Source organism: Hemitrygon akajei, chromosome 31, assembly GCF_048418815.1.
Source record: "Hemitrygon akajei chromosome 31, sHemAka1.3, whole genome shotgun sequence".
Lineage (NCBI taxonomy): Eukaryota > Metazoa > Chordata > Chondrichthyes > Myliobatiformes > Dasyatidae > Hemitrygon > Hemitrygon akajei.
Window position 1 is genome coordinate 15,269,519 of NC_133154.1, and position 27,491 is coordinate 15,297,009.

Sequence of the window (27,491 nt, forward strand, 5' to 3'; positions counted from 1 at the left end):
ATGGCTGAGTGATGCTAATACAGTTAAAGTAGCAACAGAGCTAAAGGCACAAAGGTACAGATGTATCACCCATAAACAGACTACAGCAAGGATGTGGTCCTGACCTCACTGAGTGACACAATGGTATGGAGTGGTTGACCTTTTGAGGAAATCATCGAGCACACTTCCACTCTGTACAACTGTTGTTCCTACTTGTTTTGAACTGAGTAGTTCACCCCTCACATTCTGACCTGCAAGTCTATTCCTCACCAGCTATCCTCACCTTTGTAGGTTCATTCAGAATTCTGAATGAAATTGCAAATCATCTTCCTTCTTGAAATTTATCCAGTTTATAGTTGGTGAGGAAAAGGGGGGGGGGGGGGGAAATGCTAAAGAAGTTTTTGACCCAAAGCAATGTTCCCTTTAACATTTTTCAACCAAGCCTCAGGCAGAGACTTCCTTCAGAAGCTGGGTGCTGCTACACAGGCTGAACGAGAATGAGAACTTCCATCTCTGCTGCCCAGACCCGTAGGAGGTACAGTTATACAGAAGAAACATGACAGCGTTCAGGGAGAATGGTTCAGCAGTGGGCAAACGAACTTCAGTTTGCACTACAATAGATTTTTGCTTTCTAACTGTATTATTTCCTGTTTCAGTTTATGCTTAATTTATTTTTTTTCTTGTGAAAGTTGTGTTTCTAAAGCTGCTACTTGGAAGTTTTTCATTGCATCTGTGCATACGTTAATAGCATTGTGGGAAAGTCTAGGGCACATAGCGAGGGCACCCAGGACTTTTGCACAGTACTGTAGTAATTTTCCGCATTGCACTGTAGTGCTGCCCCACAAAACAGAAAGCCATGCCATATGCCAGTGATATTAATTCTGATTCTGATACAAGTGATGATAAACCTGATATTGATAAAAGATCTGTATAGTGGACTGAGAGTGGGAAGGGGGCAGGGAGGGGGGAATCATGGTTGGGAAAAGGAGAAGGGAGAGAGAAGGGAGCGGGAAGCACCAGAGAGACATTCTGCAATGATCAATAAACCAATTGTTTGAAATCAAATGACCTTGCCTGTTGCCTCAGGACTGGGTGTGTCTGCACCCATGGCACCCTCCTGTCCGTGGCATTCCTTTGCTGCCACCTGTCCCACACCCCTCCCGTGGTATTCCACCCTTGCCATTCCCAACACCCTTTGCTCACCCCAGATCGACAAACTCCTCTGTGCTCCATGTGGACAAGTACACGTACCTGTGCATAAACTTGATTCTGAGTAAGTACGTTTGCATGTGAGTTTGGGGTCAGGTACTCCTTGGCAAATTTATCTTTAAGTACAGCGAATGAGTCTGGGTTTAGGTACACAAATCATTGCAAGTTTTGGTATAGTAAGAATGTAAAACAAGCATTTAAGCTTATTTCTTGTGCAAGAGAAAAGTAGAGAGGGCATGTTAAACTGCACAGTGCTTTGGAGAACATGGTATACAGCTGCAGATCCATACAACAAAGCACAGAGAGCAGCAAGGTGGTCCATCGGCTGGGGCTTTTATCTAGGAACGAGAAGGCAGAACTGAATGGACAAGGATCTGTCTAGATATAAATGGTTAAGGAGGGTAGACATGGTGAAGGTGTTTCCATAAATTCCTCAAACAGCTGCAGACCTGCCAGCTAGACTGGACAGCACAGCTCCATGGTACATCAGAACGACGGATCACAAATACTCACAAAGTGCTGGAAGAACTCAGAAAGTCAGATAGCATCTATGGAAAGGGATAAACAGTCGACGTTTCAGGCTGAGAATCTGATGAATGGTCTCAGTCTGAAACATTAAACGACTGTTTATTCTGTTCCATTGATCATGCCCGATCTGCTGAGTTCCTCCAGCAGCGCTGTGCGTTTTGCTCTGGACTTCTAACATCTGCAGGACCTCATGTTCCCATATACTCAGGAGGTTGGGATGTGAGTGAATAGAACAAGTCTAGACCAATCAATGAAATAATTGCAATACTCTATTTTCAAATGCAATCACAAAAGGAACTTGCTTCTCACTAGTCTGATACACCCTGACAAAAGCAGGGTTAAAAATCAGACAGTAAACCTTGAATTGAATTGTCTGGAAAATCATGCTCAGAATTTTTTTCTCTAGAGTGGAAGGACAACTAATCTTATCAACGCCCTTCACGTCACCCACAAAATTGGCGCGGATGGTTTGCACTTCAAATGCCTTTCACTGAATCACTCCGTGTTTGCGTCCGACTTCGAGGAAGGCCTGCACACATTGGTCGATATCCTCATCGCTGTGGGATGCAGAGATCTGCACACGGATTCGTGCTTTGTCTTTGGGCACCACAGGGTAGCTGAAGCCAATCACGTATATTCCTAAGGAAAGGGAAGACAGGGTAAATATTAGATTGGATTAACAGATCCTGGTTAGGGAAATATTTCCTGATAATTACAGAGTGCACGTCATCAAGTCCTGCTGTACAGGATAAAATCAGCTGAATCTTTGCTGGAAAATTCTGATCAGCCAGAATGGGGTTGACTCAGCGGAACGGTCTAGCTAACCTGGTTAATCTATCCTTCAGTCTCTGAAGTACAGAAGCCCACTCGATTCAAAACAAACCAAAGGAGTGGATTTAACTCCCACTCTAGTCTGGGAGGCCACATCCAACAACCCTGCTGAAATCCTGGAATTCAAGGCCCTGATGGAAAGACAAATCAGCCAACAGGGAGCTGACTCAGTGAATGAAAATCAAAAACACAGCAGATGCTGGAGCTCCAAATAAAAGCAGAACATACAGGAAACACTCAAAAGGTCAGGCAGCAACTGTGGAATGAGAAACCATTAACATTTCAGGTGTGGAGGCCATAGTCAGAAAAAGGAATGAGAGAAAGGAAATTAGTTTTCAGTAGCGGAGGTTGAGAGGGTTGGGTAGAACAAAGGGGATATCTCTAAAAGGTAACAGTTCACGTAAATGCCCCCACCAAATCACTTGCTCTGCATTTCTGACAAAGTATCTCACTCAAGCATTAGCCAGCTTTCTTTCCACAGATGTTGCCTGACCTGCTAACTGTTGCAAGCATTTACTGTGCTTAATACAACTGAGTGATGCAAGTTAGCCTTGCTGCAGCAGTTTGCAGGGAGGGTTCCTAAAAAAGTGAACAGAGAAAGGTTGTATAAACGGGGAATCTTCACGTGCCAGTGGTACAAAATAACAACAGAGCTGGAAAAGATCAAGTCAAATTGAAAGAAAATGGTGCATTTATCTAAAGAGTTGTTTAACGATCATTGCTGGTGATGCAAGACATTCAACTGAACCACAAAACTGTGGTAATTGTTTCAGTGGAATTAACTGAACAGCTCAAAGTTTAAAAAGTCTGAAGTAAATTTATCAAAGTACACGTCACCATATACTACCCTGAGATTCAATTCCTTGCAGACATTTAGAACAAAGAAATACAACTGAAAAACTATACGCTAAGACTTACAACCAACCAATATGCAAAAGACAAATTGTGCAAATACTGAAAAACAATAATAATAAACAAACAAATAAGATGGAGAACCTGAGATGTTAAGTACTTGAAAGTGAGTCCATAGGTTGCTGGGAGTCAACTTGGTGTTGAGGTGAGTGAAGTTATCCACACTGGTTCAGGTGCCTGATGGTTGAAGGGTAATAACTGTTCTTGAACCTAAGGCTTCTGTACCTCCTTCCTGATGGTGGCAGTGAGAAGAGAGTGTTGCCTGGATGGTGGGGTTCCTTTCTTGTGGCAGGGCTCCTTGTACGTGCTCAATAATGAGGAGGGCTTTGCCAGAGATACCCACCACTTTTATGTAGGGTATTCAATTCTTCAGCATTGGTGCAACCAGTCAGGATACTTAAAACGCACAACACCTGGAGGAACTCAGCAGGTCAGGCAGCATCCGTGGAAACGAATAGTCAACGTTTCGGGCCGAGACCCTTCATCAGGAGTCAGGATACTCACCACCACGCATTTACGCAAGTTTGTCAAAGTTTTAGACAGTATGCCAAATATGCGAAAACTTCTAAGAAAGTAGAGGTGCTGCCCTGCCTTTTTTGAGATGGCATATACTGCTTCCAAGACAGATACTCTGATAATGATAATGCCCGAATGTAATGTGACACATGGACCTCCAGTTTCCTGCTCCTGTAGTCAATAACCAGCTCTTCGGTTTTGCTGACATTGAAAGAGAGGTTGTCACTATGGCACCATTCAAACAGATTTTTAGTTTCTCTCCTATATGCCGATTCTTCACCACCTTTGACTCTGCTAACAACAGTGGTATCGTCAGCAAATTTAAATATGGCATTTGAGCTGAGCTTAGCCTCACAGTCATAAGTAAACAGCAAGCAGGCAGCACGCAGCCTTGTGGTACACCTGTGGAGGATATAATGTGCCTGATCCACACTGATTGGGGTCTGAAAACTCTCATTAGCCTGGCTCCCTGGGATTACTCCTGAAGTTTAATATCAAGGCTGACAGTGCAGCACACCCTGGGTACTGCACTGAGGGACCTGCCAGGTTTGCACACCTAGGTCTCCGAAGTTGGCCACAGCCTTCTTACTCGGAGGCGAGGGACGGTGAAGGACAGCTTCACTGTCAGGAAGCCACATGGAATGGGCCCCAAGGGAGACCATGCTCGGCTGAATCAGGCAGACTGGGGAACAGGGAGATCCCAGATTTTCATAGGTCATCACCTACAATCCTACAATGACCAGCCCCACTGAGATGGCACTGGTTCACAGGGGACATAGGTTCAAGCTAAGGAGGCAGTCACTTACAACAGAGGTGTGTGGACATTTCTTCCTGTGGAGGATGGGAAATCTCTGGACTTCGCTATCCAGAGGTGTGGAGGCTAAAAAAGTGGGAAAAGTTCAGGGAATGGAGTTGGTGAAGGGGATTTAGGCCCCCGGGTAGATAAGAATGGCGGGGAAGCTTAACGGACAGAGTAGGCTCTTTCTGCTTCCATTCTGTATTGAGACAGAAGCAGCTTGGTGGTCAATGGGAATGCATGGAACATCACTTTGACAGCTGGGCACTGGTCCACAAAACAATAGAAGTGATTAACTCTACAGGAAGAGGGTGTTCGGTATCCAGACAGGAACAAAAGCAGGGGATGGAGCCCACACTATGCGACTTACCCCGTTTCAGCATGTCCTCTGCTATAGCTGATGCCAGCCGGGCATCGCCCAGCATCACTGGGCAGATGGGATGGTCTGCTCCACCAATGGTGAACCCTGCAGCTGTCATCTGACTGCGGAACCTGTTCAAAACAGCCAATCAAAATCCAGTGAGAAAGGTGTAAGCCTGCCGCCTCTCCCCCTCCCAATCACCCTTGGTATCCTCCTGGGTCAAAGTTAGAATGTAAGGTTTAAAATGTTACAGATCCAAGCTAGGTAGATGTAATTAAAAATGGCAGAGCAAGGTTGAGGAGCTGATGGACTTTACTCAGAGAGAGAACAACTGGGATTCTTTTAAATGTGTTCCTTGACACTACAGTACATGGGTGTGTGTGGGCTAGTCAGTCACTCAACCAAATGCGTGGGCTCACAGCATGTAATGAACAGATGGAAACATTGATAAGCCCAATCACTAAACACAGAACTACACTTGTGCCCAATGTGCGGAGCGGTACGGTAGCATAACGGGTTAGCTGAACGTTTTAGAGAGCCAGTGACCAGAGTTCAATTCCCGCCACTGCCTGGGAGAAGTTTGTACATTCTCCCTGTGTCTGTGCAGGTTTCCACATTCCAAAGATGAATGGGTTTGTAGGTTAATTGATTACATGGGTGTAATTGGGCAGTGCGGGCTTCGTGGCCTGTTACCACGTGTATCTCTAAATTGAAAAAATAAAAAAAGCGATGAACTGTGTTAAGCATGAATTATTTCATAACCGGACTGCTCCACCCTTGCTGAGCAACCAGCAGTCCGTCTGTGACAGAACAAATGCTCATCTCTACAGCAGTCCCCAGTTCCCTGCTCTCCCCCTGCCCCTTTTGCAAGCAACCTGCCAAACCTTCAAAGGATGTAGCTCAGGAGCACACCACTAGAGGTGGATTAAGAATTTACACTCAGGATGAAGACTGAGTTTAAATAACAGGGCAAAGGTGTTAAAAAGGCTAGCGAAAGCAGGGCTGCTGTTTGAGTGTGAATCAAACCTGTATGGCAGGACTTCAGTGCAAATAACCTACAGAGTGCTCTGGAGGGAAGGCAGACTGCCAATGCTGGTTCATGAACTCTATAGACAACATGAATGAGGAATCGAGCAGCTGGGCAATGTTACAGAGAAGGCAGTGAATAAATGAACAAGCTTACTGGGTGGGAAGCAGCAATTAAACTGCATATGGACTCAGCAGGAAAGCAGAGATCGATTAATACACAAGGGGCTGTACCAGAGGCTGATCAGAAACATGAGAAAATCTGCAGATGCTGGAAAACCAAAGCACACAAAATGTTAGAGGAACTCAGCAGGTCAGGCAGCATCTATGTAAAAGAGTAAACAGTCGATGTTCTGGGCTGAGAATCTTCATCAGGAATGGAAAGGAAGGGGAGAAGTCAGGGTAAGAATACGGGGGAGGACAGGAAGTAGTACAAGGTGGCAGGTGATAGGTGAAACTGGGAGAGGGGAGGGATGAAGTAAAGAGCTCGGAAGTTGATTGGTGAAAGAGATCAAGGCTGGAGGAGGGGGAATCTGATAGGAGAGGATAAAAAACCATGGAAGAAAGGGAAGGGGAGAGGCAACAGAAGGAAGTGATGGACAGGTGAGGAGATAATATGACAGAGGGAAGCAGGAATGGGGAATGGTGAAGGTGGGGGCAGGGGGCAAATGAGCACAAGTTTGAGAAATCAGTGTTCATGGAGGCTACCCAGAAGGAATACAAGGTGTTGCTCCTCCAACTTGAGTGCAATCTCATTGTGGCAGTAGAGGCAGCCATGGACTGACATGTCAGAATGGGAATAGGAAGTAGAATTGAAATGGGTGGCCACTGGAAGATTACACTTTTTCTGGTGGACAGAGAGAAGGTGCTCAGCGAAGTCTACGTCAGGTCTGACCGATATACAGGAAGCCACACCGGGATGACCCAAACAGACGCACAGGTGAAGTGTTGCCTCACCTGGAAGGACTATCGGGGCTCTGAAGGGTAGTGGGAGGGGGTGTAGGGGCAGGTGTGGCACTTGCTCTGCTTGCAAGGGTAAGTTCCAGGAGGGAGATCAATGGGGAGGGACGAGTGGACAAGGGAGTCGCGCAAGGAGAAATCCCTGTGGAAAGCAGAAAGAGGGAAAGTGTGGAAAGATGTGCTTGGTGATGGGATCCCGTCGGAGATGGAAGAAGTTACAGAGAATTACGTACTAGACACAGAGGCTAGTGGGGTGGTCGGACTGATCAACTAATTGATCTATTTATCTCTCCCCTCAGTGTTAATTACTGACTGGCCTCAGGGAAAGGCAACACAAAGGTGAACAAACAGCATCTCACAGATAGGCTGGAGGGCACATGGTATCTCTTAATATCCACACCGGGCAAGGCAGCATTTCCTTAAAGGATGAGAGAGAATAGACCCAGCAAATTTATTTTAAATAAAATCAACCAACTACTGAGCCTGCCTGCGCAGAGTCAAGGACGTTGAACGTGGTCTTCAGACAGACACATCCGGAACCTCAGGGTCTCTTCTGCCTTTCAGTAGGTTCCAGTGATCTCTGATGAACATCAGCCACCTAGACTGGTTCTGCGTCCCCAAAACAGAAATATCTTGAATGTTAGTTACGTTGTTTGATCTCCAGACTCAGCAGCTTTTTGAGGAGTGTTGTAGAAAGGGACGGAAACTACCCCAATTCCACCGTCCGTTGTGCAAATCTTCCTTTCTGATCTCGCTCTGAATGCCTAGTTCTAGTTTTAAACACTACAGTCTGTCCAGCTTCTCATTGCTGATCCAGCCCACTCTCCAACCATTGAGTGATTTTCCCTCCCTCACCGGCACTCGCCTGCTCCCCCAAACCCCCACCCAATCCATCTGCAGGACAGAAGAGTTAGGAAACCAGATTTATCCGGGAATAAGAGTCTTCCTTTCACCTGCAGGAATCACAAACAAATATCCTGGCATGACCAACTTACCGCTTGGTCTTTGATGCCATGGTTTGGGCAATGGTGTTACTGTCCATCAGGAGGTCCAGAGCTTTGGAGGCACATCCAACCACAGGAGGGGGCAGACTGTTGGAGAAGAGGTAAGGCCGGGAGCGCTGACGCAGCAGGTCAACAACAGCCTTGGGCCCTGTGGTGTATCCACCTTCAAAAAAAAAGGGAATGGTTCAGGTCATGATGCAGCCACAACAATAGGACTCTCAACTCACTAATCCAATGACCAGTCTGAGAATTCTCCAGACTAGTCCCTCTCATCTGCAAGCATCTGCCCTATAAGCAGCTGTATTTCCTTATTTTCTTTTGAAAGCTAATTTTGCCCTTTCTCTGCCCTTTTATGCAATGCATTACAAACCCAAACTAAAAGCAACAAAGCAAATTCTCATTTTCCAAGCAAAGTTACTTTGTTCTTCATTTTAAATCCATGTCCGTTGACTGCAATCCCTAGCACAAGCATGAGTGAAGCCAAAAAGACCTAGTCATTCACACCAGCACAAAGAAGCTCCTCGCAGTTCCCTGTGGTAGCGGGACCACGTACAGCCTGCTGTCTGCTGCTCCTCGGCCTGGTGGGACTGTCCCAGAAAGGGGGAAGACAAGGTGTGAATGCTCACCAGCCAGAATCAGTTGGTAACGACGTTCCAGCTGCCATTCAGTAACAGAGTGCAGCAAACGCTGCATGGGAATAGCTTAGGGCAGGTGCAGGAGTCCATGTTCTGAACGTACAAGACTTTTACCCCAGTTACCCAGCAGAATTTACCTCTGCCAGCAGAGCAGAGTTGGGAACTGCTCTGTTGATGAAAACTGCATGGGAGGGGGAGGGAAAGAGCCGGTGTTGGCCACTGGATCTGTGACACGCACTGGATCTAATTCCACTGGCTAACAGCACTAGCGACAGCACTGGGATGTTCTGTGTACACACTAACTACAGTGGCATGGCAACCAGGTGACATTCAAAGGCAGAAATGACAGGCTGACAGAGGACAAATTTACCACTCCCCATGACATCACACAGATTGACCAGGTTGAACGGGCGAGGACTGTGGCAGAAAGTTCAGTGTAGTTTTTGTATTGTTCATGTAGCACCAGGGTCCTGAAAAACGTTGTCTCGTTTTTACCGTGTACCGTACCAGCAGTTATGGTCGAAATGACAATAAAAGCAACTTGACTTGAGAAAGAATAGAAATGGAAAGGAAAAGGAATGGAAACAAAAGGAAGTAAAATGGAGGACAGTGTTAGACAGTTAGATTGATCGTGGAGGTAGGTTAAAGAATCTGCACAACATTACAGGGCCTGTACTATGTTGTACCATTCTATGGTCTAGTACGTTCAAAGGTTCACTTTACTATCAAAGTATGTACGCAGAATACAACTCTGAGATTCATCTTCTCCAGATAGCCACAAAATACAGAACAACCATGGAAGTTGTTGAAAGAAAAGAAGTCCTCAACCATCAAACCCCCCCACAGCTGTACGAAAAAGAAAAAGGGACAAAACTCACAACCCCCCCCCCCCCCACACACACACACACACACACACACACAAAAACTAACAGATGCCCACCCGGACACAGCAGTTCTGAAAATGTGAGGTTATCCACTTTCAGGAAAAAAAATAGAAAAGAAGGATATTTTTAAATGGTGAGAGGTTTCAGTCAGAGGGACTGGGTGTCCTCACATGCACACTGAAAGTTAACCTGCAGGTAGAACAGGGGACTAGGAAGTTGAACTGTATATTATCCTTACTGCTAAAGGATTTCACATGAGGAACAAAATCATGCTCCAATTGCAATGGACTCCGGTGAGACCATGGATGGAATAACTTGTATAGGTCTGGTCTTTCTTCAGAGAGAATACACTTGTGATACAGGAGTGCAAGGAAGGAATTCTGGGATGGAGTCTTGTCCCATGAGGAAAGATTAAGCAGATCACACTTAAGTCTACAAATTTCCACGGGTGCATGATGATACTTCATCTGGCTGGGTGTTTATAATATGGGGTCAGCCATTCAGAACCAAAGTGAGTAATTTCTTCTCCTAGTGAGCAGTAATCAGTGGTAGCGCCCCAGAAGCTCAGTATATTCCAGAGTTTGACTGATAGTTGCATTTTAAGAGACGTGTTGAACTTGGGGTTAATAAAGTGGTTTTGCAATACACATAAAACTCAACAGGTCAGGCAGCAACTATGGTGGGGGAACCTACAGAAGCCCGGTTTGAAACGTTGACCGTTTATTCCCCTCCATAGATGCTGTCTGACCTGCAGAGTTCCTCCAGCATTTTGTATGTGTTGCTTAATATTTTTAGCATCTGCAGAATACCTTGGGGCTGAGATAAAAGGATGAGACACCGTGGTATTGAATCGGAGAGCAGGTGGGTGGGGCCCCATTTATGGAGGAATTGGAGCTTAGAGAGAGGCTGCTGAGTACAGCCGGTCAATGCTGGTGTTGCACCATCTGTCCCCACCCACCCAACTGTCTTCATGCCCTGCCCACCCTCTAGCTCACCCCATCAGAATAGCCTTCTATTCCTTCCTCCCTGGCATCCATATCTGGTAATCTCCTTAAATAAATCTGTGTAGGTGCCTGTACCACTCCCTGTGATAAAGAAAATTTGTACCACTATTGAGAAGCCACTATTGGACTGGTGAATAATTATTTACTTTCCTACCTCTTTGTCAAATTCTGTCTTGAAGAGTTCAACCATGCTTAGCTGATCAGATAGCTCCAGCCCACATGATTAGTTTCAATAGGTTTAGACTTAGAAATGGCAGAATGCTGATGAACCCTTCTTGCATCTTTTCCAGCTCCTCGATATCATCAGAGGCTAGATACACGCAGTATTCCGCATGATCTCACCATGGTCGGAAATTAATTTATAACACAATGCCTCTGCTTTTCAGTTCTGTCCCTGGCCCAGGCACCCACCTGCTGCTCCACCCAGTGCCTTCCCAAGAGTGGAGTTGACGATGTGAACCCGTTCCATCACTCCCAGCAGCTCATCAGTGCCCCTGTCACAGAAAACAGAACAAAATTTCACTCAGTCACACTGCTCTTAGTTTACTAGAAGCATCTGAATTTCTGATTGATGTTGTGAAACTGGAGCAGTGGTGGGAAAGTGGATGGGATGTATGCTACAGAGATGGAAACAGAACACATTTACTTTGAGGACGTTTACAAAGACATTAGGATAGATAAGGTGAATGGTCACAGACTTTTCTCAGGGAGGGAAGGAGTCCAAAACTGGAGGGCAGATTTAAGGTGAGAGGGGTAGATTTGAAGGGGACTCAAGGGGAAGTTTTCCACACAGGGAGTGGCTGGTATATGGAATGAGATGTCAGGGGTGATATTGGAAGTGGCTACAATGATAATGCTTTAAAAGGCACTTCAAGAGATACATTGATAGGAAAGGCATTGCGAGATATGTTCCACCTGCAGGCAAATGGCACTAGTTTAGTTAGCCATCTTGGTCAGCATGGATGAATTTCCATCCTGTATAGCTCTATGATTCTATTGTCTTTGGTGATTAAGTCCAGACCTGATAATGCCAATGGCTTTCTTCAGTGTAGCAAGTTTTCTGTGTGAGGGAGAAGATTAAGGATTCCTTGGACAGTCGGGTTAGGGTACTGCTTTCTGGCCTGTTCCCATGACGACCCCAGTATAACACGACTGAAGTTTTCCACAACCCCACTCGAGTCATATGTATCAGTATTAAAGACACCAGCCAGTATCCTTGACCAACGAAGACATTACCATTATTTAGAGGAGGTGCTGGGGGGTGGGGGGTAAATAACCCCCAATATAAACTTTCTCTGTTGTTGGGGAAATTACGCTGGCTTTAACATTTCTCCCCCCCCTCCCTCTTTTCCCAATGGCCACATTCAGGCCGGTACAGTACACTAGCTTAAGTTAATTACATTAAGGCACATCAAACACCTAACCCACTCCTCCCCATCTGCAAATGGCTTGCCACGTGGCAGGGCTCCGTACCGTCCATTGGGTCCTAAGAACCCAGTGGCATGACATTCATCAATGAAGACCAAGGCGTTGTACTTCTCTGACAGGTCACATATCTCTTTAAGAGGAGCCACATCACCATCCATAGAGAAAACCCCATCCGTAACAATCAGCCGGATCCGGTATTTCTGGAAGAGAGTTTACAGTATGGAAACAGGTCATTCAACTCAACTGGGCCAAGCACTCCTGATCCACACACAGCTGCCTACCCCTCGACATCGCACCACACGCACCTCTCCTGCGCCTACACTCGGCTCCCCTGTAAATGGGTACATTACTCAGACCTTCTGGTAGCAACTTGACATCATTTTGCTTGCTTTAATTGATTGTAATTAATAGGCAAAAGATTAGAGTGTAGAGGAAAATTTTCACCTGAAGTGGGGTTCTGGAGGGGCAAAGGAGGCAGAAACTCTTCATATTTAATGTGTACCTGGATAAGCAACTTAGATCCTAAGGACACCGTGTAAATGCAAACCTATTCCACTCCTTCACAATTCCTTGGGTAAAGAAATTTCTCCTGAACTCCCAGCTGGATTTATACTTTACACTCACTGATAATGGTGCTCCTACAAGCAGAAACTTCCTTTGAATCTCAACCTCCTCGAAGTGCTAACTTAAAGCCTTCATCACGTGTTTCCTTCATTTACTCCAGACCTCACCCCCAAGTTTCCTGAAATACAAGATGCTTCAGGTGTGGTTTTACTCATTAATCTTTCCTCACCCTTTTTAGTTTCAATGCCATTGTTAAGACTCTGAGCAACAAAACTATTCACAGAGGAAATGATGAAAGGGCAGGGAAGACAGATCGGGTCAGGAGTTCTGGGCAAAGGTCGCAATGAGATGGAACCAACAACCTTGGGTTCCTTACAGAGTAACATGGAGCTCTAAGACAGAGTGGAACACGGTTTAAAACAAAAGTAGAGTCATAGAAGGGAAACAAGCCCTTTGCCCACTGAATTCATGTTGGCCATCAAGCTCCCATTTCCACTGGCAGCTTATTCCACGTCTCACCATCCCCTGATTGAAGCAGCTCTCCCTCATGTCCCCTTAAACATTTCACCTTTCACCCTTAACCCATGACATCTAGTTCTAGTCTCACCCAACCACAGTGGAAAAAGCCTACTTGATATTATCCATACCCCTCATAATTTTGTACACCTCTGTCAAATCTTTCCTTATTCTCCTACACTCCAGGGAAGGAAGTCCCAACCTATTTAACCTTTCCCTATAACTTGGGTCCTCAAATCCCAGCAACATGCGTATGGCTAGAAATTATTCTACACTGTTCTGGTGCCTTCCTGAACTTCTAGAATTGATGCTCATACTGCCATCAGCTTAGGAGGAAAATCAGTGGGCTCCCATCCTCTACAGGGTGGTCTCTTGCAGCATCAGCTCTCTGGTATTGTCCTCACTAGTGCACTCAAGTTAACTTCCCCAGACAGCAGTCACATCCGTAGGGACCTCGCAACCATCATGAATACTGTACAGCACGTTGGAGCCACATCTTGCGGCTGGGTAGCAGCCTTGGGAGAAGCACTGAGACATAGCGATGGGGCTTACAACCAGGTAACTGTTGGTAAATGTACCGCAGCGAGCATTCTGACTGATTCAACAACCACTTTCCAGGACTCTCTACAGCGCATATTCTCAGTGTTACTTTTATTTGCACCGCTCATCTTCGTGTGCAAATGGCTTTTATCAAATTTTGTTTATGTATAGTTTATTTGCAAAATTCTATTCCAATGCATTTTTTCTTGTAAAGCCTTCCAAGAAATTGAATGCCAATGTGTATATGGTAACATATGCACTTTGAACTTTGACTGGTTGAATCACAGCCTGGTAGAGAGCCTTAATGTGCAAACTCGCATGAGGCCGCAGAGGGTTGTAGACTTGGCCAGTTCCATCATGGGCACAACCCTCCCTGCTACTGAGGGCATCTTTAAGAGGTGGTGCCTCAAGAAGGTGGTATCCATCATTAAAAGATCTTCACCATCCAGGGTGGTGGGGTAGAGCTACCAAAGGAGGTGTAAGGTGCTCCTTCCCTCCGCTAGCCTGCAGGTCACCCTTAGGCAAGGTGTAGCACCTGCTTAGCCCTCCATTCCGCCCACCCAGATCAGGGTCACGTGAAGCTATCGGAGCAGGTGGTGGAGGGTCGTATGAGTAGCCGGTGCAGATCACAAGTCCTGGTTATGCCACCACTGATGCCAGACAGACAATCTCTGAAGAGTTGCCTGTCCAGTAAAGACACTGCCCAGAAGGGGGCAATGGCAAACCACTTCTGTAGAAAAGTTTGCCAAGAACAATCGTGGTCACGGAAAGACCATGATCACCCATGTCATACAACGTGGCACATAATGAACGAATCATCCAGGAAATTCCCTCATCACACCATTACCATCAGGGAGGAGATACAGGAGCCCAAAGACTTACTCTCAACTTTTTAGGAACAGCTTCTTCCCCTCCACCATCAGATTTCTGTACAGTCGCCAACCACCTCAATGTCTGCCTTTTGTACTATAATTTATCTTTTTAATATAAAAACTTTTATGTCTTGCACTGTACTGCTGTCGCAAAACAAATTTCAAGACGTACTGTATGTTATTGATAAGAAATATGATTCTGTCGGAGTCACTGCAAAACAGGAGAAGAAATCCAAGTAAGATGGGTGCGTTTATCCATTATAAATGTTGTAAGAACACAAGTCCCATGTCTGTATGAGCTTGAGGGGATCGCTCAATGGACAGCCAGTCGAGCTGCTGCCTGAAGTTCCAGAGGTTCAATCAGGCCTCAGGTGCAGGCTGGTAGGATAGTGAACCACTGCAAGCTGCCCCTAGTGCATGGTGGGGGGGGGGGAAGAATTGGTGGTGGTGGCTGGCACGGACTGAATGGGCTGAAGGGCCCATTTTGTTCTCTGTATGTCTGTTCTAGCCAGGGTGCCACATTATGAGCTGCAGGAGGTTAATTAGACTTAGAATCTGGCACCAGGAACTCATCCAAGTGGCCGGCAATAACTTGCTGTTGCTAAGTCCCCTTGTGGTATGCTGATTTCCTGTTTGCAACAGCAGTGAACTCAATAAGGCGTCTCCTGATGATGACTTATTTCGCAGGCTGGGTTTGTCAGAAATCTAGCAGCAGTACAAGGATGAGAGGTCCCTTGACTCATCTTGCATCTCCTTTTCAGGCAAGTTCACAACTATCCACTACCCCACCCCCAACTCCTGCCCTCCATTAACCCTGTCAAAAGTGTTTAACACAAGAAACTTATCCAGTTTTTTCCCTTGAAAGTCAATTCCCTCTTTCAGGTAAATCTTCCCTGCACTCTCTGTAAGGAGTTTGTATGCTCACACTGTGTCTGTGTGGGTTTCCTCTGGGAGCTCCAGTTCCCTCCCACGTTCCACAGTTAGGGTTAGTACATTGCAGGCATGCTATGTTGGCGCCGGAAGTCTGTCGACACCTTCGGGCTGCCCAGCACAATCCTCGCCAATTTGATTTGACGCAGATGATGCATTTCACTGTATGTTTCAATGTACATATGACAAATAGAGCTAATGTTTTTATCTTTTCTACAGCCTTGGCATCATCCTCAAAGTGCCTAATAATGTCTAAACGTGGAGCACAGCTACCTTGTGCCTGTATGCCACACCAAAAACATTCCTGTACACATTCCACCTGTATCAGCACCTTCAACTATCTGTAAACATGAACGTGATATATCGAAACTAAGTGGTTCATTTGTCACCACTTGTTCCACAGACATGCATCTAGAACATGTTACAGTACAGTGCAGGAATAGGTCCTTCAGCCCACAGGGTCTGTGCTAACCATGATGCCTGCCCAAACTAGAGCACTGGGGGTAATGCACAGTCACATAACACCATGCAGAAAGTCAGAATAAAACCCGGGCACGGGAGCTGTCGGACAGCTGCACTACCCGCTGTGCCACCCAGTACATGCAAACCTGAGCTTCCTTCAGCTTGGCCTCTAGGTCGCTGAGGTCCAGGTGCTTGTAGCGGTACTTGTTGGCCTTGCACAGCCTGACCCCATCGATGATTGAGGCATGGTTCAGCTCATCGGAGAAAATCGCATCGTCAGGAGTCAACAGGGCCTGCAAGAGGCAAGAGGACAGAAGGGGAGCTTGTGTTAGGCTTAATTCAACACTGTCATCAACTGTATGCCACATCTCTCTCTCACACACACACACACACACACACACACTCACTCACTCACTCACTCACTCACTCACTCACTCACTCTTTCAAAACTGAGCTTTGCCCAACAGTCAGTTGCAACAACCCACACCGCAGCTGAGTGGGCAAGATTCCGACTGCCGACACGCACAGCTCCAGCTCTCAAAGGGTATGTTTCTCAAGGAAGGAGATCCCACAGGACTTGATGGGTGATGCTTTTTATAAGCTCTGTAACCACTGAAGTTATACCGTTAAAGCGAATAAAAGTAAAAGATTACAATCCCAGGATGAGGTTAATGTATGTTTGAAGAAGTCCAACCACCTCATTTTTCAAAATTCTGTAATTACACCTAAAACAGGATTAGAATGTAAATGAACAATAGACTGGAAGAGCAATTATCAGTTCTCAATAACACTGGGATCCCTTTTACTCCCAGCAATACAAATTCAATTCCCATTTGTAGGTACTTACTGAATCTGCTTCTGCTCTTTCAGATGAACGATCATAGAAATCTGTCACTCAACAGGAACTGTTCTCATCTTCTGCCATCCCTGCATTGTTATTCTGTACGCCAGTTAACTTAAAAATATTAACTAGTTACCTGCCCACTTGCCGCAAGACATGGCTCACTTTGACACTACAGGTTATCAATGAACGTGGTTAATATCAGAGAGGCCGTCAGGGACAGAACAATCAGTGGAACGCACTGCCACGATGGTGGTAGATGCAGACATACTGGAAACATTTAAGAGACTTTCAAAGAGGCACACAAACGAAAAAAAATGGAGAGCTATGTGGGAGGGAAGCATTAGATTGATTTTATGGTAAGTTATATGGGCACACACGGTAGCGTAGTGGTTAACACAACGCTTTACAATTCCAGTGAACCGGGTACAACTCCCACCGTTGCCTGCAAGGAGATTGTACATTATCCCCATGACTACGTGGGTTTCCTCCCACAGTCCAATGACATACTGATTGGTAGGTTAATTGCCATTGTAAATTGTCCCGTGATTAGGCCAGGGTTAAGTCAGTAGTCGTTGGGTAGTGTGGCTCAAAGGGCTAGCAGGGCCTATTGCATGCTGTATCTGAATAATAATACGATAATAATAATAATAATAATAATAATAATAATAAATAACAATAATAGGGACATTTAAGAGACTCTTAGATAGGCACATGAAATTGGGCTATGTGGAAGGGAAGGATTAGATTGATCTTAAAGTTGAAAGGTCAGCACAATACAAGGGCCAAAGGGCCTATACCGAGCGGTTTTATGTTCTATGTTCTAATCAAATATCTGCACAAGATGAAGTAGCATGGGGCTTCAAGTAGGGATAATGAGTTCACTAGGCACTGTCCTGCACAGGGACATGTACAGGCAGCTTCTCCGTCTCAAATCCAGAAACACCTGGAGATACTCGGGTCAGGCAGCATCTAAGGAGGGAGAAGCAATTAATGTTTTAGGCCAGGATCCTCTGTGAGGATTGTGATAGAGAGAAAAACAAGTTAGTTTTAAAACTAAAACAGAACATGCTTGAAATACTCAGCAGGTAGTGGGAAATACTCTGTGGGAACAGAAACAGAGATGACATTTCAGGTTGCAGACCCTTTGCCAGAATGGGGGAAAAAACAAAAGAGGTGAGAACTAAGTTAGTTTTCAGTGTCTCAGTTGGTTTGCTCAGCTGCTATTGCACTTCAGATGCATGCAAACCCAACTGATTGCCATGTTCTAGGATAGAATGTGTCCAACCTGCACAACTGAAAATAAATCCACCCCAGGAGTTGACTTAGAGATAGATAGATAGATAGATAGATAGATAGATACTTTATTCATCCCCATGGGGAAATTCAACATTTTTTCCAATGTCCCATACACTTGTTGTAGCAAAAACTCATTACATACAATACTTAACTCAGTAATAATATGATATGCATCTAAATCACTAACTCAAAAAGCATTAATAATAGCTTTAAAAAAAGTTCTTAAGTCCTGGCAGTTGAATTGTAAAGCCTAATGGCATTGGGGAGTATTGACCTCTTCATCCTGTCTGAGGAGCATTGCATCGACAGTAACCTGTCGCTGAAACTGCTTCTCTGTCTCTGGATGGTGCTATGTAGAGGATGTTCAGGGTTTTCCATAATTGACCGTAGCCTACTCAGCGCCCTTCGCTCAGCTACCGATGTTAAACTCTCCAGTACTTTGCCCACGACAGAGCCCGCCTTCCTTATCAGCTTATTAAGACGTGAGGCGTCCTTCTTCTTAATGCTTCCTCCCCAACACGCCACCACAAAGAAGAGGGCGCTCTCAACAACTGACCTATAGAACATCTTCAGCATCTCACTGCAGACATTGAATGACGCCAACCTTCTAAGGAAGTACAGTCGACTCTGTGCCTTCCTGCACAAGGCATCTGTGTTGGCAGTCCAGTCTAGCTTCTCGTCCAACTGTACTCCCAGATACTTGTAGGTCTTAACCTGCTCCACACATTCTCCATTAATGATCACTGGCTCCATATGAGGCCTAGATCTCCTAAAGTCCACCACCATCTCCTTGGTCTTGGTGACATTGAGACGCAGGTAGTTTGAGTTGCACCATATCACAAAGTCCTGTATCAGTTTCCTATACTCCTCCTCCTGTCCATTCCTGACACACCCCACTATGGCCGTGTCATCAGCGAACTTCTGCACATGGCAGGACTCCGAGTTATATTGGAAGTCAGATGTGTACAGGGTGAACAGGACCGGAGAGAGTACGGTTCCCTGTGGCGCTATAATTTGCCTCAGTTTCCGATCACATATTTCTCTGAACAGACCTCAGAGAAGCAGAAAACTCACTCTTCAGTAGATGATATCACACAAAAGGTTTCAGCGTAAAATAGCATATTTAGACGGTATATACTTCACCTCAAAAATCCCAGCATTGGCATCAAAGCAGCTAGCATAGAGAATGGCATCTTCCCGCTTGTGAAACTTAGCAATCTTGGCCTCGAGGTTCTTATGCAAGTTCTAGGGATAGAAACACAGAGACAGAGGGAGAATGGTTAGTTCTCTCTCCACCTTTATTCTTCCTCTGGTGAAAAGATTCCCCAAATTCCTGCTTTGCAGGTTGTGCACTGGATTTCTGTCGTGGGAGACGCAAGGGGAATGGGCATCCATGTTGAAAGTGGGACAAAGAGGGAGGAAAGGGGAGAATTTGGAATGGTAAAGTTGTAGGGAAGGAAAGGAATAGGTAAAGGGTGGGAGGAGGTGATGGGGAGGGAAGCAGATGAATGTCTGGGGTGGATAGGAAGGGAAAGGGGGAATCTGGGAAGTGTCCAAGATTGGAAGAAAAGGAGAGATGCCTTGACAGAAGGGGAATGAGAGAAGGAGAAAGGGAGGTGTGTCCTAGATGGGTGAGACAAGAGGGTGCACACACACACACACACACACACACACACACACACACACACACACACACACACACACACACACACACACACACACACACACACACACACACACACACACACACACACACACACACACACACATCAAAGCTGAAAGGTTGGAGTGACATGACACCTTGCAGGGTGATGCTGATCTGGTGATTTCCAACAACAAGGGCCAGATTAAGAACTTCAGATCACTCAGCTCAGTACTGGTGGACTGGAAGGCTTGCACTGGGTTGATCATGACATTGGGACTGTGCAGTTAGGTCCAATAATGTCACTAAATGCTAACAATCTCTTGGACTAACCTGAGTGCCACAGATGAATCGGACTGAACTTAGACCGGCTCCGTACTCATGCAGGGCTTCGATTCCTGCCTGTATCACTGCAGGGTGGCTGGAAAGGCCCAGGTAGTTGTTCGCACAGAAATTCAGAATCGCTATGGAAGAAGAGCAATTGGAACCGGTGATTAATGGTGGGCACACAAGAGAACACTGTCTGATCATTCCCTGGGGGTTCTGTCACCACAATCCCCCATCTGAGTGTGTTTCAGTTCAAGGAACCAACAGGGTCTGCCCTCTGTGACCTTCCCAAATGCCAGAGCTTTGCTTATAACACTGGGACCTCTTCATCTCCCACCAATCACAGCTACAGATAATTAGCCATTATATATACGCACCTACAACTGCTGCCCCTTGCTATTACCCCCTCCCCACCCACTGACTATTCAACAAGCACTGCCCTCAATAACTGCTAGCCCTCTATAACTACTGCTCCCTGACAACCCCTCAACCTAGGCAAGAATGCAAGAACAAGCAAATACGTAGGAGTGGGAGCCCCTCGAGCCTAGCCCATCTTTCAACATGACCATGGCTGACCTATGCTGGCCTCAACCCCTTTTCCGTGCCAGTTCTCTGTAAGCTTCCATTCCATTATCTTGCCAATATTTATCCATCTCCCTTTTAAATATATTGAATAATCTGACCTTCACCACCCTCGGGAAGAGAATTCCAGAAATTCACTACCCTCTCTAGAGAAGACATTCCTGCACCTCTCAGTTTTAAATTTCCTTCCTGTTCATGAATCTCCCTGCAAGAGAGAACTTCTCAACACCAAACCTGTCAAACCCTCTTAGGATCTGGGATGTTTGAATAAGATCACCCCTCACTCTTCAAATCCTGTAGGAACAAGGACCCAGACTGTCTAACTTCTTTTGATTTGGCAACCTACTCATTCCAGGAATTAGCTTGATGAATCTTTCCTGGACTACCTCCAACGCTACCATATCCTTTCGTAGGGAAGGGGGCGAAAATTGTCCAAATGTGGTCTCACCAATGCCCTGTACAACTAGCAAAACCTCACCATCCTTGAAATCCAACCCCTTTCCATACACGAGGAAATCTGCAGATGCTGGAAATTCAAACAACACACACAAGATGCTGGTGGAACACAGCAGGCCAGGCAGCATCTATAGGGGGAAGCACTGTCGACGTTTCGGGTCCTGACGAAGGGTCTCGGCCCGAAACGTCGACAGTGCTTCTCCTTATAGATGCTGCCTGGCCTGATGTGTTCCACCACATTTTGTGTGTGTTTTCCCTTTCCATACAGGCCAGTTCCCTTCTTAGCTACTGTTGGACTTGCCCGTTAATATTTTGCGATTCATGCACCAGAACTCCTAGACCCCTTTGAACTTCACTCAATGGAAAAGAGTACAAACAGGATAATAATCTGCCTTTCGATTCCTCTCAATGAAGTGTAGGGTCATGCACATTCAGTTCTACTTGCCAGGTTTTAACCTGATCTATCTATACCCTGCTTCAGTCTCACGATGTCACGCATTTCCATTTCATTAACAAACCTGGAAACCTCACACTTCCTTCCTCCTCTTACGCAAACACTGAACAACTGAGGCCAAGAGCTGGCCCTGGGATCCTCTTACGTTACATCCCTTCAGCCTGAAAAGAGTCAGAACCAGGTTTACTATCACTGACGTGTCATGAAAATTGTTGCTTTGTGGAAGCAGTACAACGTGAGACGATATTGCTATAAGTTACAATAAAAATAAATTAATGTGAAAGATGAATAGTGAGGTAGTGTTCATGAACTGTTCAGAAATCTGATGCCAGAAGAGAAGCTGCTCCTAAAACATTGAGTGTGTGGGTCTTCAAGCTCCTGTACCTCGTCCTTAATGGCAGTAATGAGAAGAGGGGCATGTCCTGGTTGCTGAATATCCTCAATGATGGATGTCCCGTTCTGAGACATCAATTGATGGTGATGAGACTGAAAATCTGGCCGAGTGGTGCCTTAACAACAACCTTTTACTGAACATCAGCAGACCAAGGAGCTGATTATTGGCTTCAGGAAGAGGAAACGAGAGTTCCGTGAGCCACTTCGCCACAGGGTCAGAGGTGGAGAGGGTCAGCAACTTTAAATTCCTCGGTGTTACTATTTTAGAGGACCAGTCCTGGGCCTTGCTCACAAGTGAAATTACAAAGGAAGTATTGCCATACCTCTACTTCCTTAGGAGTTTGTGCAGATTCGGCATGACATCTAAAACTTTGATAAACTTCTATAGATGTGTAGTGGAGAGTATATTGACTGGCCACATCACAGCATGGTACGGTAATAACAATGCCCTTGAACAGAAAATCCTACAAAAAGTAGTGGATACGGCCCAATCCATCACAGGTAAAGCCCTCCCCATCACTGAGCACATCTACATGGAATACTGTCGCAGGAAAGCAGCATCAGGGCCCCCCACCACCAGGTCATGCTGTCTTCTCGCTGCTGCCATCAGGAAGGTGGTACAGGAGCCTCAGGACTCACACCACCAGCTTCAGGAACAGTTACTATCCATCAACCATTAGGCTCTTGAACCAAAGGGGATAATTTCACTTGCCTCATCATTGAAATGTTCCCAGACAAATGGACTCACCTCAAAGATTCTTCATCTCATGTTACCAATATTTAGTGCTTATTATTTATTATTATTTCTTTCTTTTTGTATTTGCAAAGTTTGTTGTCTTTTGCAATCTGGTTGAACACCCAAGTAGGCGCAGTCTTTCATTGATTCTATTATGTTATTACTCTATGGATTTATTGAGTATGCCCGAAAGCCTCAGGGTTGTACATGGTGACATAGTAATAAATTTACTTTAAACTTTGAACATTTTGAAGATGTCCTCGATGGTGGGGAGGTTTGTGCCCATCTTGTGATCCTGTGCACTGGAGCTCCCATGCTAGGTGGGGATGCAATCAGTCAGAAAGTGCTCCACCATACATCTGTAGAAGTTTGCAAGATTCTTCAGTGACAAACCAAGCCTTCTCAGACTGCTAATGGTGGACCCGCTAAATCCAATTCTGTTTTCTACGAGACAAACAATTTAGAAACCACGCTAACACACGCGCTCCCATACCTCAGGCTCACAACTTAGGTACCGGCCTCATGTGCATCACATTGTCAAATGTCTTTTGGAAAGCTGAATACACCCTATTGTTGGATTAGAATCTAGAGAGATGTTTTATTGTGGGGTTTTTTTCCCTTGTAGTTTTAGGTTCCTTTACACTTGTTTACATGTTTGCATAACCACCTGTTTACAAACTTTTTAAACTTTTTGTACTTAACATGCTTCTATAGTTGTATTGTTCCTGCAGAAGTATAGACCCAAATGAACTACTACAAACCTGTCTAGTCAGTACCCGTTAATCAGGTTTCTTAACCAGTCCAGAATGGTTACTAGAATAAAATGAAAGCATAGCTGAGGTTCCTTTGTTAGTGGGTGTGTATAATTACATACACACACATTCTTACTGTAATTTACAGTTTTACATATTGCAATGTACTGCAGACGCATAACAACATCATGACATATGCCGGTGGCAATAAACCCAATTCTAATTCTGAGAACAAATGGGTCCATGAACAAACGGCAATTTGGAAAGGGCACTGTACAGGAATGGAACCAGTGAAAACTGGACACGAGGAGGAACAGTATTCATGTAATCTAGCTATGCTGTTTGAACAGAATAAAATTGTGGAAATTGCTTCCCGACAGAAAGTGGAGATTCGGAATGCAGGTGCAAAGGGAGAGATTTAAATGAGGGATTGGAAAGATGGAGGAATGAAACACAGGAACATAAACAGTAAACTATGCTGGGCACTTCGATGGACATGTGAAATGTTCCTACTGACAGGTAGATTAGAGGACAGGGCAGCAGGTATGAAACATTTACTTCATATTCCAATATACAGCTGTAGGCATATCACATAACACACATTCAACAAATTCTAGCTTCCTACATCCCTAGTTCCCGATCACATCCTCTGCTTCTGACTCCCGACTCCCCAGGAACGAACAGGTCCTGTACTTACAGACGTCCATCGGTCAGCTTGTCGGTAATTCAGGAAACACAAAAATCACTGAATATGGTATATATATATATATATATATATATAGATATATATAGAGAGAGAGAGAGAGAGAGAGAGAGAGAGAGAGAGAGAGGAGAGAGAGAGAGAGAGAGAGAGAGAGAGAGAGAGAGAGAGAGAGAGAGAGAGAGAGAGAGAGGGAGGGGGGGAGGGAGAGGGAGGGGAGAGGGAGGGAGAGGGAGGGAGAGGGAGGGAGAGGGAGGGAGAGAGAGGGAGGGAGTGGCATCAAAGGCACGCAGGACTGATAAGAAAGAAAAATGACTAAAAGTAGACATAGCAGAAACTGCACCTGCTGTTTGTAGGAACAAATGCATATTAAAACTTTTATATTTTATAGCATTAGGGGAGCTCCTTCTTCAGTAGAAATGTCTATAAGTTGGCTGTTGGTAGCCTAGGACAGCCTGTATTCTAATGTGCTCTATGTCAGCCTCCATCCAAACCCTCCCCTGACCTGCACCATACCAGCCACCAAGTGCTCCATTCAGCAACACCCTCTATTAGCACCCTCTATTAGCACCCTCTATTATGGTAGGCGTCCATGGCATAAAAATGGTTGGGAAATCCCAGTCTAGGTGAAGGCCCTTGAGCTGAAATGTCAACTGTCCATTTCCCTGCATTGATTCTGCTGGACCTACTGAGTTTTATGTGTTGCTTCAGAATCCAGCACCTGCAGTCTCCTGTATCAAGAAATTAACACCCCATCAGGCAAGGGGTCTGGGGACCCCAGGTTGGGAATCCCTGCCCTAACCCTTCTCTCCTCGGTGATGCATCTCCCACTGCGGAGTGGAGCTAATGAGAAGCTGTTTCACCAATAGCACCTCCACTCCAGAACCTAGACACCTCGATCATCGAGCCACAGCACACTGAAAGGAGCTATGCAAAGCAAGTTATCTTCAGCCTGTGAGATATCCAGCAGGGTCCCCTGTATGGTGATGATTCAGCTCCATCAAATGGAACCAGAACCCAAGACCCAGGAGGGGCAGTACTCCTGTCTGTAATGCCCACCCGACAACAGTTTACCCACATACTCTCCCCGGACCTTCTGTCCTGGCCTCGGGGCTCTGCAACCCCAAATCCCAACCCAAGACCTTCACAACGTGACCAACAATCGGCCTCCAGCCCCGGGGCCTGAAAAGAAGCGGCCCCAGACCTACAGAACATTTTACCTTCCTCTCCCCGGTACCCAGACCCGCAAACCCAACGCCCCCTCTCCGAGCCTCGCCCACCGTCCCAAACGCCCGCTCCCCCCTGCAGGTCGGGCCTACCTCCCTCGCTGCCCTGCACCTTGATGCGCGGCCCTTGCCGGGAGGTGATGATCCGCTCGCTCTTCCAGGTGCCCGCCCCGCGGATGCGCTCCAGCTCGGTCTCCAGCACCGTGTTGAGCTGCGCCAGGGCACTGCCGGCCCGGCCGATCCCGGAGAGCCGGCGAGCACAAACCAAAACCCGAGGCGACAACATGACAACGGCGAGACCCAGGCCAGGAGGGGCGGGACTAATGTCATCATCGGGGGGGCGGGTGACCGACATCCAATCACCGAGATGGGCGTCGGTCGGCTCGAAGCTTTACTTGTCCAATCAGAACCGAGGGCAGATCTTTTAAAGTGACAGCGGCAGGCGGCCACGTGGCCCAGGAGCTGGAATGGGAATATTATCCTGCACTGTAGCTTCACATTCCCACTCATCATACCTCCGAAATCGTTCGGCATTCAAATACCTGTCATTCAGCTGCAAATATTAACTTGTACGTCAATAGCACCATCAGATATAGGAGCAGAATTAGGCCATTTGGTCCATCAAGTCTGCTCCACCATTTCACCATGCCTGATCCATTTTCCCTCTCAGCCCCAATCTCCTGCCTTCTCCCTGTATCCCTTCGTCCCAACCAATCAAGAATCTATCAACCTCTGCCTTACATAACCCCAGTGACTTGGCCTCCACAGCTGCTATTGGCAACAAATTCCACAGATTCACCACTCCCGTGAAAAAAGTTCCTACTCAACTCCATCCTAATAGGACACATCACAATCTCTAAGGCTGTGTCCTCTGGTCTTAGACCCCCACCATGGGAAACATCTTCTCCACATCCACTCTATCGAGGCCTTTCAACATTTGATAGGTTTCAATTAGGTCACTCCTCATTCTTCTGAATTCCAGTGAGCAGAGGCCCAGAGCAGTGAGAACATAAGAAGCAGGAGCACGAGTCGGCCATCTGGCCCATCGAGCCTACTCCGCCATTCAATAAGATCATGGCTGATCTGGCCATGGACTCATCTCCACTTATCTGCCTTTTCCCCATAACCCCTAATTCCCAAACTATGCAAAAATCTATCCGACTTTGTCTTAAATATATTTACTGAGGTAGCCTCCACTGCTTCATTGGGCAGAGAATTCCACAGATTCACCACCCTCTGGGAAAAGCAGTTCCTCCTCATCTCCGTCCTAAATCTACTCTTGAGGCTATGTCCCTATACAGTCATAAAACACTCCTCATATGATAAACCTTTCAATCCTGGAATCATTTTCGATAAAGCCTCCTTTGAACCCTCTCCATCCTTTCTTAGATAAGGAGGCCAAAACTGCTCACAATAAACCCTCAACATTACATCCTTGCTTTTATACTCTAGCCCTCTTGAAACGAATTAGCTCGCATTCAGAAAGGATTTACTTAAATTAGGCAGCTCTGAGAAGGTAGATAGGTAGATACTTTATTGATCCCAAAGGAAATTACAGAGTCACAGTAGCATTACAAGTGCACAGATTTACAAATATTAGACGAGAAGTAAGTAAGAATAAATTAAGTTATCTCTAACAGGAATGAGTCCTCACTTCCATGGTTATAGGTTGACTCGTTATAGAGCCTAATGGCCGAGGGTAAGAATGACCTTGTTTAGCGCTCTAAAGTGCTCCTCTGTTCAGCCAAGGTGGCATGCAGAGAGTGAGGAACGTTGTCCAGAATTGCCAGGGTTTTCCGGAGGGTCCTTTGTTCTACCACAGCCTGCAGAGTGTCCAGTTTGACTCCTGTAATAGAGCCAGCCTTGCAAGTTTCATCAGACTGATTCCTGCCAAGGAAGGGGTGTCCTGTGCAGGGCACTTCAGCAGGACGGGCTGATAACCCTCTGGAGTTTAAAAGGAGAAGTGGTCATATTGAATAAAGTGTGGATGCTGGGATGGTGTTACATGACACAGTACAAAAACTAGTCTGAACTACGTAAAAAAAACAACACAGGGAAAGCTACACTAGACTACAGACCTACACAGGACTGCATAAAGTGCACAAAAACAGTGCAGGCATTACAAT

At 45.9% G+C, this 27,491-nt stretch overlaps 1 protein-coding gene across 1 annotated transcript; it reads right to left on the minus strand.

Annotated features, from left to right (window-relative positions):
- Nucleotides 1-1,967: 1,967 nt before the first annotated feature.
- gcat (glycine C-acetyltransferase) lies at nucleotides 1,968-25,693 on the minus strand. The gene is made up of 9 exons (XM_073033481.1): nucleotides 25,459-25,693; nucleotides 20,073-20,203; nucleotides 19,241-19,342; nucleotides 16,104-16,250; nucleotides 12,119-12,273; nucleotides 11,057-11,139; nucleotides 8,114-8,285; nucleotides 5,142-5,263; nucleotides 1,968-2,355 (listed from the first exon to the last, which is right to left on the minus strand). The coding sequence occupies exons 1-9, from the start codon at nucleotides 25,649-25,651 to the stop codon at nucleotides 2,204-2,206; spliced, it is 1,257 nt and encodes a 418-aa protein (XP_072889582.1). The 5' UTR covers nucleotides 25,652-25,693; the 3' UTR covers nucleotides 1,968-2,203.
- Between the last annotated feature and the right edge of the window lie 1,798 nt (nucleotides 25,694-27,491).

What these genes read in the sequence shown, in the direction of transcription:
- gcat (XM_073033481.1), bottom strand. Translation starts at nt 25,651, where the DNA reads ATGTTGTCGCCTCGGGTTTTGGTTTGTGCTCGCCGGCTCTCCGGGATC. An exon ending in GATTCATCTGTGGCACTCAG is followed by an intron (nt 19,343 to 20,072) that starts GTTAGTCCAAGA and finishes TTCTATCCCTAG; the next exon opens with AACTTGCATAAGAACCTCGA. An exon ending in ATGGCATCAAAGACCAAGCG is followed by an intron (nt 5,264 to 8,113) that starts GTAAGTTGGTCA and finishes TGTTTTGAACAG; the next exon opens with GTTCCGCAGTCAGATGACAG.